This window comes from Diuraphis noxia, unplaced genomic scaffold, assembly GCF_037042655.1.
Source record: "Diuraphis noxia isolate RWA-SAM2 unplaced genomic scaffold, SU_Dnox_SAM2 contig0002, whole genome shotgun sequence".
Taxonomy (NCBI): Eukaryota; Metazoa; Arthropoda; class Insecta; order Hemiptera; family Aphididae; genus Diuraphis; species Diuraphis noxia.
Genome location: NW_028301712.1, coordinates 14473284 through 14486334, shown reverse-complemented (window position 1 = coordinate 14486334; position 13051 = coordinate 14473284). Strand labels below are relative to the sequence as shown.

The 13051-nt window shown below is 27.8% G+C and overlaps 2 protein-coding genes across 3 annotated transcripts in view; one reads left to right on the top strand and one right to left on the bottom strand.

The window, feature by feature from the left end:
- Positions 1–421: 421 nt before the first annotated feature.
- On the top strand, positions 422–3101 carry LOC107164662 (uncharacterized). Its single transcript, XM_015512564.2, has 2 exons — positions 422–730; positions 2299–3101. Exons 1-2 carry the CDS (start codon positions 701–703, stop codon positions 2971–2973), a joined length of 705 nt encoding a protein of 234 aa, XP_015368050.2. The 5' UTR covers positions 422–700; the 3' UTR covers positions 2974–3101.
- The window catches only part of LOC107164650 (prolactin-releasing peptide receptor), a 128900-nt gene continuing 117168 nt past the window's right edge, over positions 1320–13051 (bottom strand). Inside the window, exons 5-7 of one of the 2 annotated variants that reach the window (XM_089218744.1) lie at positions 8261–8419; positions 3879–4013; positions 1320–3256 (exon numbers count right to left, since the gene is read on the bottom strand). In XM_089218744.1, coding sequence (XP_089074870.1) covers positions 3121–3256; positions 3879–4013; positions 8261–8419 — 430 coding nt within the window. In that variant the 3' untranslated portion in view covers positions 1320–3120. The remainder of the gene's footprint in view (positions 3257–3878; positions 4014–8260; positions 8420–13051) is intronic. The other variant, XM_089218745.1, reaches the window with a different exon arrangement.

Sequence of the window (13051 nt, the reverse complement as noted above, 5' to 3'; positions counted from 1 at the left end):
GATTTTGAACGTGGCAAATGTATAAAATATATAAAATGTATGGTATATACGCTCAATGGGTATACGGTGGGGGGGGGGGCTTTTGGATGATGTAAAGGAGAGCTACGGCCCGAGTGTGAGGGCACGAGACCGGAATGAATTAATTGATTTCCGAGTGAAATCACATAATATCAACTACAGTAATAATAATTATCTTAGTAATTTCGTCATAGTAATAATAATATGATGATTATTTTATTCACTATTTATAGGCAAATAGTTATATACTATATAGGTACATATACGTGTGAATTATTTTTATTACCTACAAGCTGGCCGCGCATAAATGGTCGTTGAATAAAACGTGATCGGATTTATTGAGTTGGCGACGACAATATTGTTTGACACCTGTGTGTGTGTGTATGTTAGTCCGTTATAAATGTTTGTTACACCAACGTCACCAGCACACTTTCAATTTAACATCCAAACACGTCGTTATATAGGTACAATCATATGACATATTCGCCACATATACCTATTGAATCCGTCTTTTCGTTTGGGCAAGACAGTTGCCATACAATCGTATAGTTGTTATCATACTATAATATAGGTATTTTAATATTTATACGAAATAATTTCTGCGAGTACGTGTCCGCGTGGACCAATCGTATAATCGAGTTTCAGCCTTTGGTTATAATATACCATCTTTAGTATACCTACTATGGATTCGACCAAGTTGAAAATTGCTTTGGTAAGTAAAACCGTTATTTTAATATTAAAAATATACATGTGTAGGTGTTTTTTTTTTTGCCACCATTCATTCCCCCAATTTTAATTATTTTTTTTATTTGATTAGTTAAGCATCAACTACATAGGTATATCAATCACATTATTATATGTTAATTCAATTTTTTGAATTTGAATTATTATGATATTTAAGCGCAAATATAACCAAGGATACTATAATAATATAATGTCATACAAAGGTACCTACATATATATTTGCATTTGACCCATAATATTCACCTTCTACTTCGGGGTCGTTTACACCAAAAACACTGCAGACTATTACGTAATATATAAGAGTAACATTTATGTTTTCCGAGTGAAAAATTGTTTCAATTAAATTATAAAATCAACGCACTCCTAATAATGAGTTGGTCATATTACGCAGTAAACAATTTTTATTCGCGACGTTTTTAATTTAATGAACTTTTGTAAATCATGTACAGTGTACACGGTACAATTCTATAATTTGGTTGTCATTTCCGGTATTTTTTTCGTCCACAAAAATTGCTTGCCATATTATTCATTTAGACGGAAAAAAATAATAATAATAATAATATTATATAAACATTTATTCAAGTTCTTTCAACTACATTCATTTTTCCGAAAATAAACTGTTTGTAGTTATATAATCTTATTTAAGTTGACACGATATTTTGTATTGAAGTCCATGGTTGTTACGCTGAGAATCGATCATTAAAAGCGTTTGATCAAATTAATTTTTAATGGCCATTCCTTTATACAGTTGTATAAACGAAAATATGTACATGTAAACGTTAAACAATTAAAATATAAATAAATACTTACCTACGTATAATATATAATATCATAAATTGTGTTCAAATTAATCTTAACAATATCCCTAAAATTTACAATTATATCATATAAATTTAATAATTTTACCTAATTTTATGGAACATACAAAATAAACATGTTTACATTATTTATGAAAATAATTTAAATTTTTAATCGATAAAATCCATTTTATCTATTTCACACTACATATTATTATTATTATTTATATATTTTAGCAATCCAAGTATTATTCATTAATAAATAAACTTATTTCTAAAATAATACTAAAACTACAAAAACACGTCCAATTTTTATGTTATGCACGTGATATTTTGATTGCACAACGAACGGTTGTGGACAACTAAATGCCACACAACCTTTGAAACAAGCCGACGGCCTCTAATTTAGTAATAATAATATTGATGATAATAATAATAATAGTAATGATAGTGACGGGTTGAAATAACAAACACGACACAGTGTCACTCATCTTGTCATCTGCAGCAGCAGTGTTTTCACTTGGACTTAAACTGTCAGTGGAAAAACTTTTCACACGAACTGAATACATTTCACTTGGTTACAAAACCGAGATGAGCTTTAAAACTTTTTAATATTTTTTTTCTGGGGGATTTGGGACGAAGTACACACTTAAATAAAATCAATAAAAGTTAAAATGTGTACTCGTAATATAAGTAATATAATGCTAAATGTTTGTTCGTCTTGTCTCTACACGTACAGGTTTGGTTGCAACTGACGGGGATGTGCGTGTGCCAAAAGTTCAGTCCCGTGTACCGGGGACCGATCACCGCGGACAGGCAGACCGCAGTCGGCCAACAGCAGTACGCGAACAACGCTGCGTTGCTGCAATCGGCCACCGCCGGTGACGTTTACCAACAATATCCGGAACAACAGTACAACTACCCGACACTGCCGTACTACTACCCGCCACAACAAAAACAAATCTTGGAGAAGCAACAACAGTCTAGGTTGGATCAACAACGGCTCCAGCTCCAGCAGTTGCAGCAGCTCCAGTCGTCCTGGGGTTACTACCAACCGGCTATGTCGCCGCAGCAGCAGCAACAATACACCAGTGATTACCAACAGCAGTTGCAGCTGTTACAGCAGCTGCAGCAGCAACCGCAGCAACAGCAATCGCAGCAGCAACAGCAATCGCAGCAGCAGCAGTATTACCAAACCGCGGAGAAGCCTTTGTTCAGGCCTGCGGCCATACCGGTAAACGAGGCGCCCGCCGAAGGTCCGCAGCAACAGAAGCCGAACAGCTTGTACCAGCAGCAAAACGGCGCGTTAGCCAATCAGCAATTGCCTCAAAATCCGCTGGGAGTGTACTACTCTTCGGCCGCCGACGTGTCGAAATTTCAATTTTCCGGCAACGGTGTCAACTATTCGTATTGAGTAATATGTGAATTTTGTTATGCATTTTTCGTTTTTGTTTTCATTATTATTATTATTATTATTATTATTTCATTAATACTAATTTTATTGTTTGTTATATTTCCGTAATAAATTAATGTATAAACCAACTCCGTGCGTCGAAAAGGTTTAAGCCGGTATACTCTCCTGCACCGTGTAAATCGAATTGCGTGCCGCTAGACCCTCCGTCGACACGGTCCTTGTCGCTTGTTCCGCAGTGACTTTTGTCCTTTTGAAATAACTCCTGATCCGTTCCTTGGTACTACTGCGAAAATAGTACACAATGTTTAATTAATACGGAGGAGGACTAGGTGAAGGTAGATCGGGCCCGAGTGAATTATATAATGTAGGATAAACGATATTAATATTAGTTTTAATGAGGAACGAGGCCAAATGGGTCCACTCGTTTATTAGCTTGTGTCTAACCCTTTCACGTGCCATTAACTTGGAACTTTAGGAACCAACGTAGGTATTTGGTTATTATTATAGGTAAAAATTCTCCATAACATTTAGAGTTGGATATATATATGAGATTTTAATATAGTTGCAAAAACGTTTGTCAAAAATTTCGATTTTATTCCATCCGGCTAACAAATAACTGAAAGTAAATAGTACCTATGTACATTTCTTTACATTGATAATTATAATTTTTTCATAACTTTAAAATCGTATAAACCAAAAATCCTAGTCTATATACCTAAGTGTCACAAATTTGTTTAGGTTTGTTTTAGATTTAAATTTTAATGGATCAATTGAATAAATTATGCAACTCTCAAATCAAAACTTAAACTATAAATTCGAACAAAAAAAATAATACGCCTGGATTAGACTTAGCGGATTATAAATTCATAAGTAAGTGATTTTGAATGTGCCTTCCGTGAATTTACCTGTCCGAATTCCATGCGACAAATAGCAGCGGAGTGGTGACTGTCGGCACAAACGCTAGCCAAACGCATATCATGAACGTCAAATCAAAGTGTCTGCTGTTCTCGTAAGTTTCAGACACTTCGAGTTTCGCCAATCTGAAATTTTAAGTTTCGTGATTTATTTATTCATTAATCATTATAATATTTAATTTAATATATCGTACGAAATAATAGTATAATATTACAATTTTGAATATTTTTTTGATGTATTCAAATCAAAATTTAAGTGATTTTGAGTGATTTAACTTAATGCGCTCGACGTAATATTATGTTTATAGTAATGGGTTAAGTAGATATGGGGGATTAGACGATTTTAAAAAGTTATTAATTAGTATTGATCTAACAATATCAATAATTTGTAAAAATTATCCAAGTATTAATCATTACATATAAATATTTAATATTACCTAAAGTTTGTATTTTTATAAAACCATTTTTGAGGATTATTATAAATCCTTAGTATAAACATTTTAATAATTCATTGACCACTCATTCGAACCTTAATTTAGACACATTTTCAAGAAAACCATCCATTATTTACAGTAAAAAATGGGTTCGTATAAGAAAGATAGAAATTTGTATGGCCTCAGCACATTTAAGTATAATATACAAACAATTTTACACATTTTAAAATATGGCGTTTAGGTATTAACATATTAAAAGTATATTTTTAAATATACTTACTTAAAATTCATAAAATCAGAATTTTAATAAAAAAATTTACTATTAAAGGAAAAATGGGTGAAGGCTATGTTTAAAAATCCCTATATATGCTATGTCGACCATTGTACCTGCGAAAACTGTGATCGATTTGTTTTATAACTGTAGCTGTTATTAAGCGCCTCACATACTTTTTTATGGTAAATTTCTTTCTTCTCAAAATATTATTATTGGTTCTATTATTTGAATATAAAATAATATATTACGACCATTCGAATGTGAGGTTGTATTATTATACAAGTGTTTAATAATATTATACGTTGTTTTATTTTTATGATATTCTCGACCGCCAATAGTGCGATGGACATTTTTCAATAAATTCAAATATACCTATAACTTTACTAATACAAGTACAATACGTGCATTACGTAATTTCACAAATAATATAGGTACTATTTTGTGTTATTGTAGTCTTGTAATTTTGTTTTAAATACATTATATCGTTTAAGATTCCAAGCGAAGCGGTTTTACAATAATAATGTGCAGATTTATTTTTAATGTAGTTTTTGATTTCGTGATGTCATCAAGTTTTTGAGTAGAAAAAAAAATACAATATTAAACTTTTAAAGTGGTGTCTATAAAAAGAAAAAATTGAATCAAGTTGGTGCTTTGAGTAGAGGTAGAGGAGATTACCTAAAGTAAAAATTCCTTACATTTTTGAATTTTTCTTCCATAATATATATAAAGATACAGTTTGAAAAAAAAAAATTACACAAAAATGTGAATATTTACGTAACGCCAGTTTTTAACGAAATTGATTTTGTTTTATTGTAGTATTTCATAAAGGAATAATGTTTTTTAGGATTTAATATTTTTACAAAAATTTGAATCTGTATTTTCTATATATGAATTAAGGCTCAAAATATTTAGATTCTTGTTGTACTATATTTATTGGTGTTTGAAGTTGTCTACTTTAAATTTTTTTTTCGATTCATTTTATAATATCATTTTTGTTTCTGGGTAAAACCAAAATCCCCTTATAGTTGTTTTTGTAGCAAACAAATAATATTAAAGAATACATATATCTAACAATATATATATTTTTTTATAAACCCTTTAAGTTCAAACTTATACGAAGTTGGGTATTAAAAATATTGATATTTCCTTAAACGGTTTGTAGTTATTTTGACGTAATTTAAAAATATATTAATCATAGATACTTGAAAAATTCAACTGTTGCTTATAATACATTATCGTTTTAAATACTCAATGAAATTGTCAAAATATCGTTATTATTTTAAGCTATTTAGTTTATATTATAAATTATATACAAACTTTCACAGACCATTTTCATATTTAACACACACCTAAAATCAAAAGCTACCAAATCAATAAACAAGAGAATGTGTTCTACCTTTTTTCTTTCTTTTATTAGTTACAATCAATTATTATGAAAACTTATTGCAAACAATTTCAATACACTACAAAACTATTTTTATTTATTTCAAATTTGTATTAATTTGTTATATCAGAATTGAATGCGTGCCGACAATACCAATTACAGAATGGCTGGAAACCATAACGAACAAAAAATAAATGGTTACATGTTTTTGAGTGCAAGTTATTTTTGTATTAATGATTGAATTTTCATCATATAGTTCAACTGGTATTTATTGCTTTTTCGAATAAAAGTCTTCAATTTTAAAACAACATTATCGTTATCTTTGTAATAAAATTATTTTTAACACCGGGGTTGGGTTGGGAATTGGGATACTTGTTGTTTACTTTGCATTTAAATATTAAAACTTAAAAGTATTTAATAACTGATGAATATTTTTAAAAATAAAAATAAAACAGCAGAAAAATATTATGTTTCTTTACAAATACTTTTTTTTGTATAATTAAAATGATAGTTGTAATAAAAAAAATATTTTATACTTATTTTATTAAATACATCCATACGAGTATACTTGAATAAAATGGTTTTATTAAAAAATGTTCATCAGGAGACAAAATTGACTTTTCAAATATTTGCTCGAATTATTATCATATAGTCATTGAATATGGTTATTTTTTTATACCAAACAAAACAAATCAACTTATATAAAAAAAAATTATAGTTACTCATACTTTACGTTAAAATAAATATTAGTGTGGTATTTAAATTTTATGCTGATTTCCAACAATAAGAGAAATAAAAATATGACATTGATATTTGTTATCATTATTGAAAAAATGTATACTCTTATGATTTATATGAAAGATACAATGTGCTGAGAGTTATAATTGGGTATAATGATAACTGATTAAAAACTATTAATAATTTTAACTTAAAATGTCAATAAAAAAGAGAATTATCGTATAAGAAACCTTGTATTGAATTTTTTAGCTTTTTACGTTAAAATATTTTAATCATTTGCAAGATTTCGATTTCAATTTTATAAGAAATTAGTCTTAGAGATGCATTAATTGTGCCTATGCGATTACGTTATAAGAACAACTTATATGGGATCTTTAATTACATTTTAAAGTTTGTTATTGGGTGGTTGTAATTAGCTTCTTTTTTGGTATGATGGAGGAAGGGGAAGGGTGGTTCAGTTGTGTTTTAACACGTGTAAATAGAGCGTAGATTCGTCACTAAAACTTCGATTGGTTACCGTGTGGTTACCTATTCGGGAATTAGCTATTAAAACTTTTAGTTGGTCGAAATATTGAAAAAAACTTAAACTGTACGGATTAATTTTTTGTCTCGGGTCATTCATAAATTATATTGACCCAAATTTGATCGGCACTATAACTATATCATAAATTTAATAGATTAAAAGTAAATCTTAAATACTTGAAAATTATACCAAGTAAAGAAAATTCTAATATAAATATTCAGTGAAAAATGCATATGTCTTTCTATTCATTTTTGAATTACAATCAAAAACACAAAAACACAGATACATATCATTCTAAAACGAATGCATTTATCACTCAGGTCAAAATCTAAAATAAATGATATTATAACATAAATGACCTGCAATTAATGGAATCAAGCATAAATGAAAATTTTAGTGTCTACTAATCTAGATATTATGCCAGAGAACAACTGTAGACAGAAACTGCAGGAATTCTAACAAAATAGTAACATACATTTGTATCGTATGTTTTTTAAAATCATATGTTTGTTAAAAATATAAGTCAGGTGATTATCCGTGGTATTGTTGCTTATGATTTCGACGTGACTGTTGGCACCCTCAAGAGCTTTGCGCATTTGTTATCGATGGAATTATTGTAGTAGATACTAGATATATATAGCTAAAAAACTATTATTATTTAGTTATTTAATTCGTGTAAAGCTATATATGTGTATTAAAGTTTTAAGCTTCTGATACTATTATTTTCAAAAAATGTTGGTGGCCCACGGGGACTTCAATGAATTATTTATTTCATGTGATCTCAGTATTTGAATAGAAAATAAATGTTGGTAAAATACAATTTCATTTGGCGAGAAATAATACTATGTTATAATATACAGTATGTAGAAATTACATTTTGATACTTAAAAGAAATCAACATCCTATTAATTAGTTCGATAAAAATGTATATTATTTTAATATATTTCTATAATGTATACTGATAAATGATAATTATTCATCGCCCCTAAAAAAACCATATGTTTCAGTACTTTTAATTACCTTAAAATCATCAGTGGACACAAACACACAGCATACGAAATTACCATTGATATTAAATATTTTTGCGTCTTCGACTCCTTGTATCCATCGATTTCCTCATCATCAGAATCGCTAACCGGAGATTGTACTTCATTCAAACGTGATGGCATTCCACTGCTACTGAAAAAAAAAACCCCGTATACATCAATACATATTAAGTGAGCAGCATTTTTCGAACGGTAAAGTTCTCGACCGGCAATTCTATACGTTTCGAGATTATACCATAATATTATATATATATTGATTGTACATTCAACCTTAACATTATGTCATTATATAATATGGACATTTAATTATTTGATATTTATTTACCTATAAAAAAACTCGATACTCGAGTATATTGTTTTTTGATCATCATATTTTAAAATAATCTAACTACTCGAATCGTTTGATAATTCACATTTTTTGTCGTTATTAAAAATTCCAGAAAGAACTGGTATTGAGATCTACTTTTTATCTGAAATTATATTGGAAGATTTAATTAATGTTTATTATTATGATTATGGTTATATATATAATAATTATATATTAATAATATATATATATACATATAAATATAATAAATATATAATAATTATGATTAAAATATTACTCAAAATGATAATTTAATGAATTATAGAATGAAAATTTTTTAATGTTATCATTATACATATTCTGATGAAAATAATAATATTATAGCCCTAAATTCTTGGAATATTCAAAACATTAAAAACAGAAATACATTAACTATCAACGGTTTAACGCTACTTTAACAGTAAGTACATAAAATCCTTTAATAACCTCATTTATCCAGTGTTTATAGTGTTAACATATTTTAAAATTTAGTTACCTCCAAATTATTATGTCTTGAAAACATAATCGGTTTACTTCCTTCCTCAAAAAAGAGGAGCATACATTTAGAAGAAAACTGTCGAACGTTAATGTTTAGATATTGTAATCTTAATTACAAATTCGTGAATTGAAACAAAGATAAAATTAAAACTAAAGAGACTATTCTTCATGATAATATGATCACAACAATATGGTTTAAATATACTGTAAATATAATTTATGCATTATGTAGTAGTTATTTATGAAGTTATTATTATTAAAATAGTTATACCAATATTTAAGTTTGATAATAAAATATTTGGTCAACTTAAAAATACACCAATAATAACGAAATAAATTTGTTTAATAAACAAACAAAATAATATGTATATGAATGTAAATTTGATTTAAATTTATTAGATACATAGAAAAATGATTTCAAATGTTAATTATTAAATTTTATGAGTAATTTATTTCTAATAATAAAATTATGAAATTATATAATGTAAAAGGATATATGTACTTTTAATAAACAATATTTATTAATAATTGAAAAATTACTTCGAAGTATAGCAAATCGTACTAAAACTATTCAATAGGTACACTATCGTCAATCAATGTAATAATACTAATTATTACATTTTAATTGCAATATTATCATTAATAATTAATTTTAAAATCAAGATTCATTTTTAGGACACTTAAGGCAATAACGTCATCATAAGACATTCATTGCAATTTGTTAGAAACTTAAATTTTGATTTATAAGAAAATTATTTAAAGATCTAGGTACATCTATGCTTTAGGTATAGGTGCCTATATAATGTTTAAATTTTTGTCACCACATTATATTATTCTACAGTAAACGATACACACTCAAGACTCGATACATTAGGTAAGTCAGCGTGGTTGTTTATGCATTCTATATTAATATTTCAAATCAAATCCAAACATTCACGGCAATTCACAGTAAAAAATAATTGTTTAATGATAATGACAACCGTGATAGTAAAAGAAAGTAATTTTAGTTGTTAACAATGAAATATAAAAAAGTAAATCATTGAATTCATTAATGCAGTTCAACAAAAATTATCATACGATGTATAATAACGCAACAAATAAGTTCAAACGAAGATAATAATAATGATATTATTATGTTTATCGTTTAGTGCCTATTCGGTACCTAGTTAAAGAAACAATCATTTTTTTTCACTTGAAATAGGTACTTAAGACAGAGATACAACAGTGTTGTATGAAAAATAAAAATATAGTAAAATCTCTCTATAACAGACCCTCTAAAACGGAATCTTCCTTATAACGGAAAATATCAATAGTCTCGGTGCAAATAATACATGACATTTCTAACTTTCTATGACAAAAAACTCTTTATAACGAAAAAATATTTAGGCCCAATCGATTCCGTTATAGAGAGGTTTTACCGTATAATCTCTTCCGTATCTGTATTTTATATTTCAAAAGTCCATATTTTTTCGTTATGTAAAACAACCTATGTCATGCATTTCGTTATATATAGATCCCAATATGCATTGCCATATTTTAAGTTAGCATATAATAATAAATATTTCTAAGGCATATACAAGTTTCAATATACAAAAGTTTTCACTGATGTTACTCTCGTGTATTATTTGAAACCGATTATTAAAATACTAAACACATAACTTTACAGGAAATCGAAAATTGCCAATTAGGATTAAATGGAAACAGTATTTTATCAAAAGTTGTCATGTTAAGAAAAAAAATACTAACCACAAAGAAAACTGTAAAAATCTGAAAGTAAAAAACTTCCAATCCTTAAGCATGAATTGCTTTTAATTTTAAATAAGTAAAACGACATTTTTCACAACAGATAATTGGAGACTAACTCGTGAGCACCATTATATATTTAAAATTAGATCAGTATTTTTTATTATATTTATAAATTTATAGCATATGTTACCTAATAATTATTTTCCATATATTTCTACAAATATGTATATAAATTAAAAATCATAATCAACATACTCTATAGTTACAATTTCGATCTAAATCTTCAGAATCATAAGACAATTTATGGTTAGATTACTGAATACAAACTACCTATACTCTAGTAGTCTAGTTTTGATTATACTCAGATATAGCCACATAGATTATAGTCACATAGGTATTGTCAGGGGCGTGCCTAAGGGGGGGGGGGGGGGGGGTGTTCAACCCCCCCCCCCCCAACCCCCACCCCCGAAATCTTAACGAATTTATTAAAAGAGTATTGCTTAATATTTGTATATTATTAAAGTTTTACATTACAAACATTTGTTGGAAACTAGTGTATTTATATAAGCCATTATCGTCATTATCGATCACTCTACTACTATAGAATATATTAGATTGACCGTCGACCGTAATCCGTGAAATCTATATGATAAATTATTGTTATTATTATTATTTTTATTTTTTAATGTTACTATTGAAGTATAGAATAATTTGACATTTGACCAATGTATATTGTATGAATATTGTATAATGAAAATATATTCGCCAAATTAATACATAGTAAATAAGTACACTTGAAATGAAATACATGTTAGTAAAAATATTGAACCCCCCTCCCCCCGAAATTTTTTTAGGCACGCCTCTGGGTATTGTCGTATAATTGACATGAACTTCGCATATAAATATATAATGTATACATTATTCTATTTAGGTATATTATAAGCTATCTGTTGTATACTATCTATTTAATATTGTATATTTGAGAATGTCCCAAAGGGCAACGATTAATATATAGATACCTAGGTATTAATTATTGGATGGTTGTTCCGTTTCACATGTACTTCATTGTCATTTGTCAACTGCCAGCCGTGTACCAAATTTACGTATATTAGCAGTTCATATTATTTGCAGCAATCATTATTATACATATTTTATCTCAACCATAAATACACTGTAATAATATTATGAATCAATGCATCTAAACATAATTCCCGAAAACATCTGTATATGTTGTTTTTAAAATAGTAGTATTTGTCATTTTATCATACCTCCTTAATCCTATGATTTTTCATTTTTCAAAAAATTACGATGTAACAAGTTAGAAGACAAAGTAAATTAGCGATTGCTATGATAATAATATGAGCTCTGGTTAGTTAAAATAATTAACTCACTTGTGATTTGAAAGTATAGATACATACTTATATAAATTTATAAGTAGGTAATTTTAATTATTTGTTCGAAATTCAATTTTTATGTATTGAAATACTCAGAAAAATATCCCCGGACTATGAAATTAAAAATGTATTTTATTATTTAAGCAAAACAATCTTAAAAAATGATAATAATCATCATTTTAAGAAGTGTGATTTAAAAAAAAATTGTTTTTCTCATTACAAAAAATTCTTTTTATTATTTTCTGTATCAGCTTGCACTCCTTACAGTCATTAGAGTTTACAGTTAGGTATTATATAAGCATATATTTTATGTGTATGATATGATTTTATTTACTAAATGTTATTCATCAAGACTATACGCACGTTGAAGAATAATTATTTATAACGCTCAGAACATATGCTCTCAAAAAAATGACGTCAATAATTGAAACTTTCTCACTGAGTAATATTAATAATAATAAACATAAGGCAAAACAATTTGCGTTGCATTTAAGTATAATTATCACTTAATACAGCTGCAGAATAGTTTAGTGAAATATTTAATGAATGACACCGGCACATATAAAATGACGAAATTCAGTGCTGGCGAACGTGCAAACGTCAAACGAAAGGAAAAAATAAATAATTTGTGGTTTTTAATACACAGTCTACTTGGTTGTATATTAGTATTTAACCTAACCTACCTTTATAGTAACGAAGCTATTAATTTTTGTTTTAGATGTATTTAAGAACAATAGTGAAAAATATGTTTTAAGTTTGATGCTGTTTAAAAATTATTTAA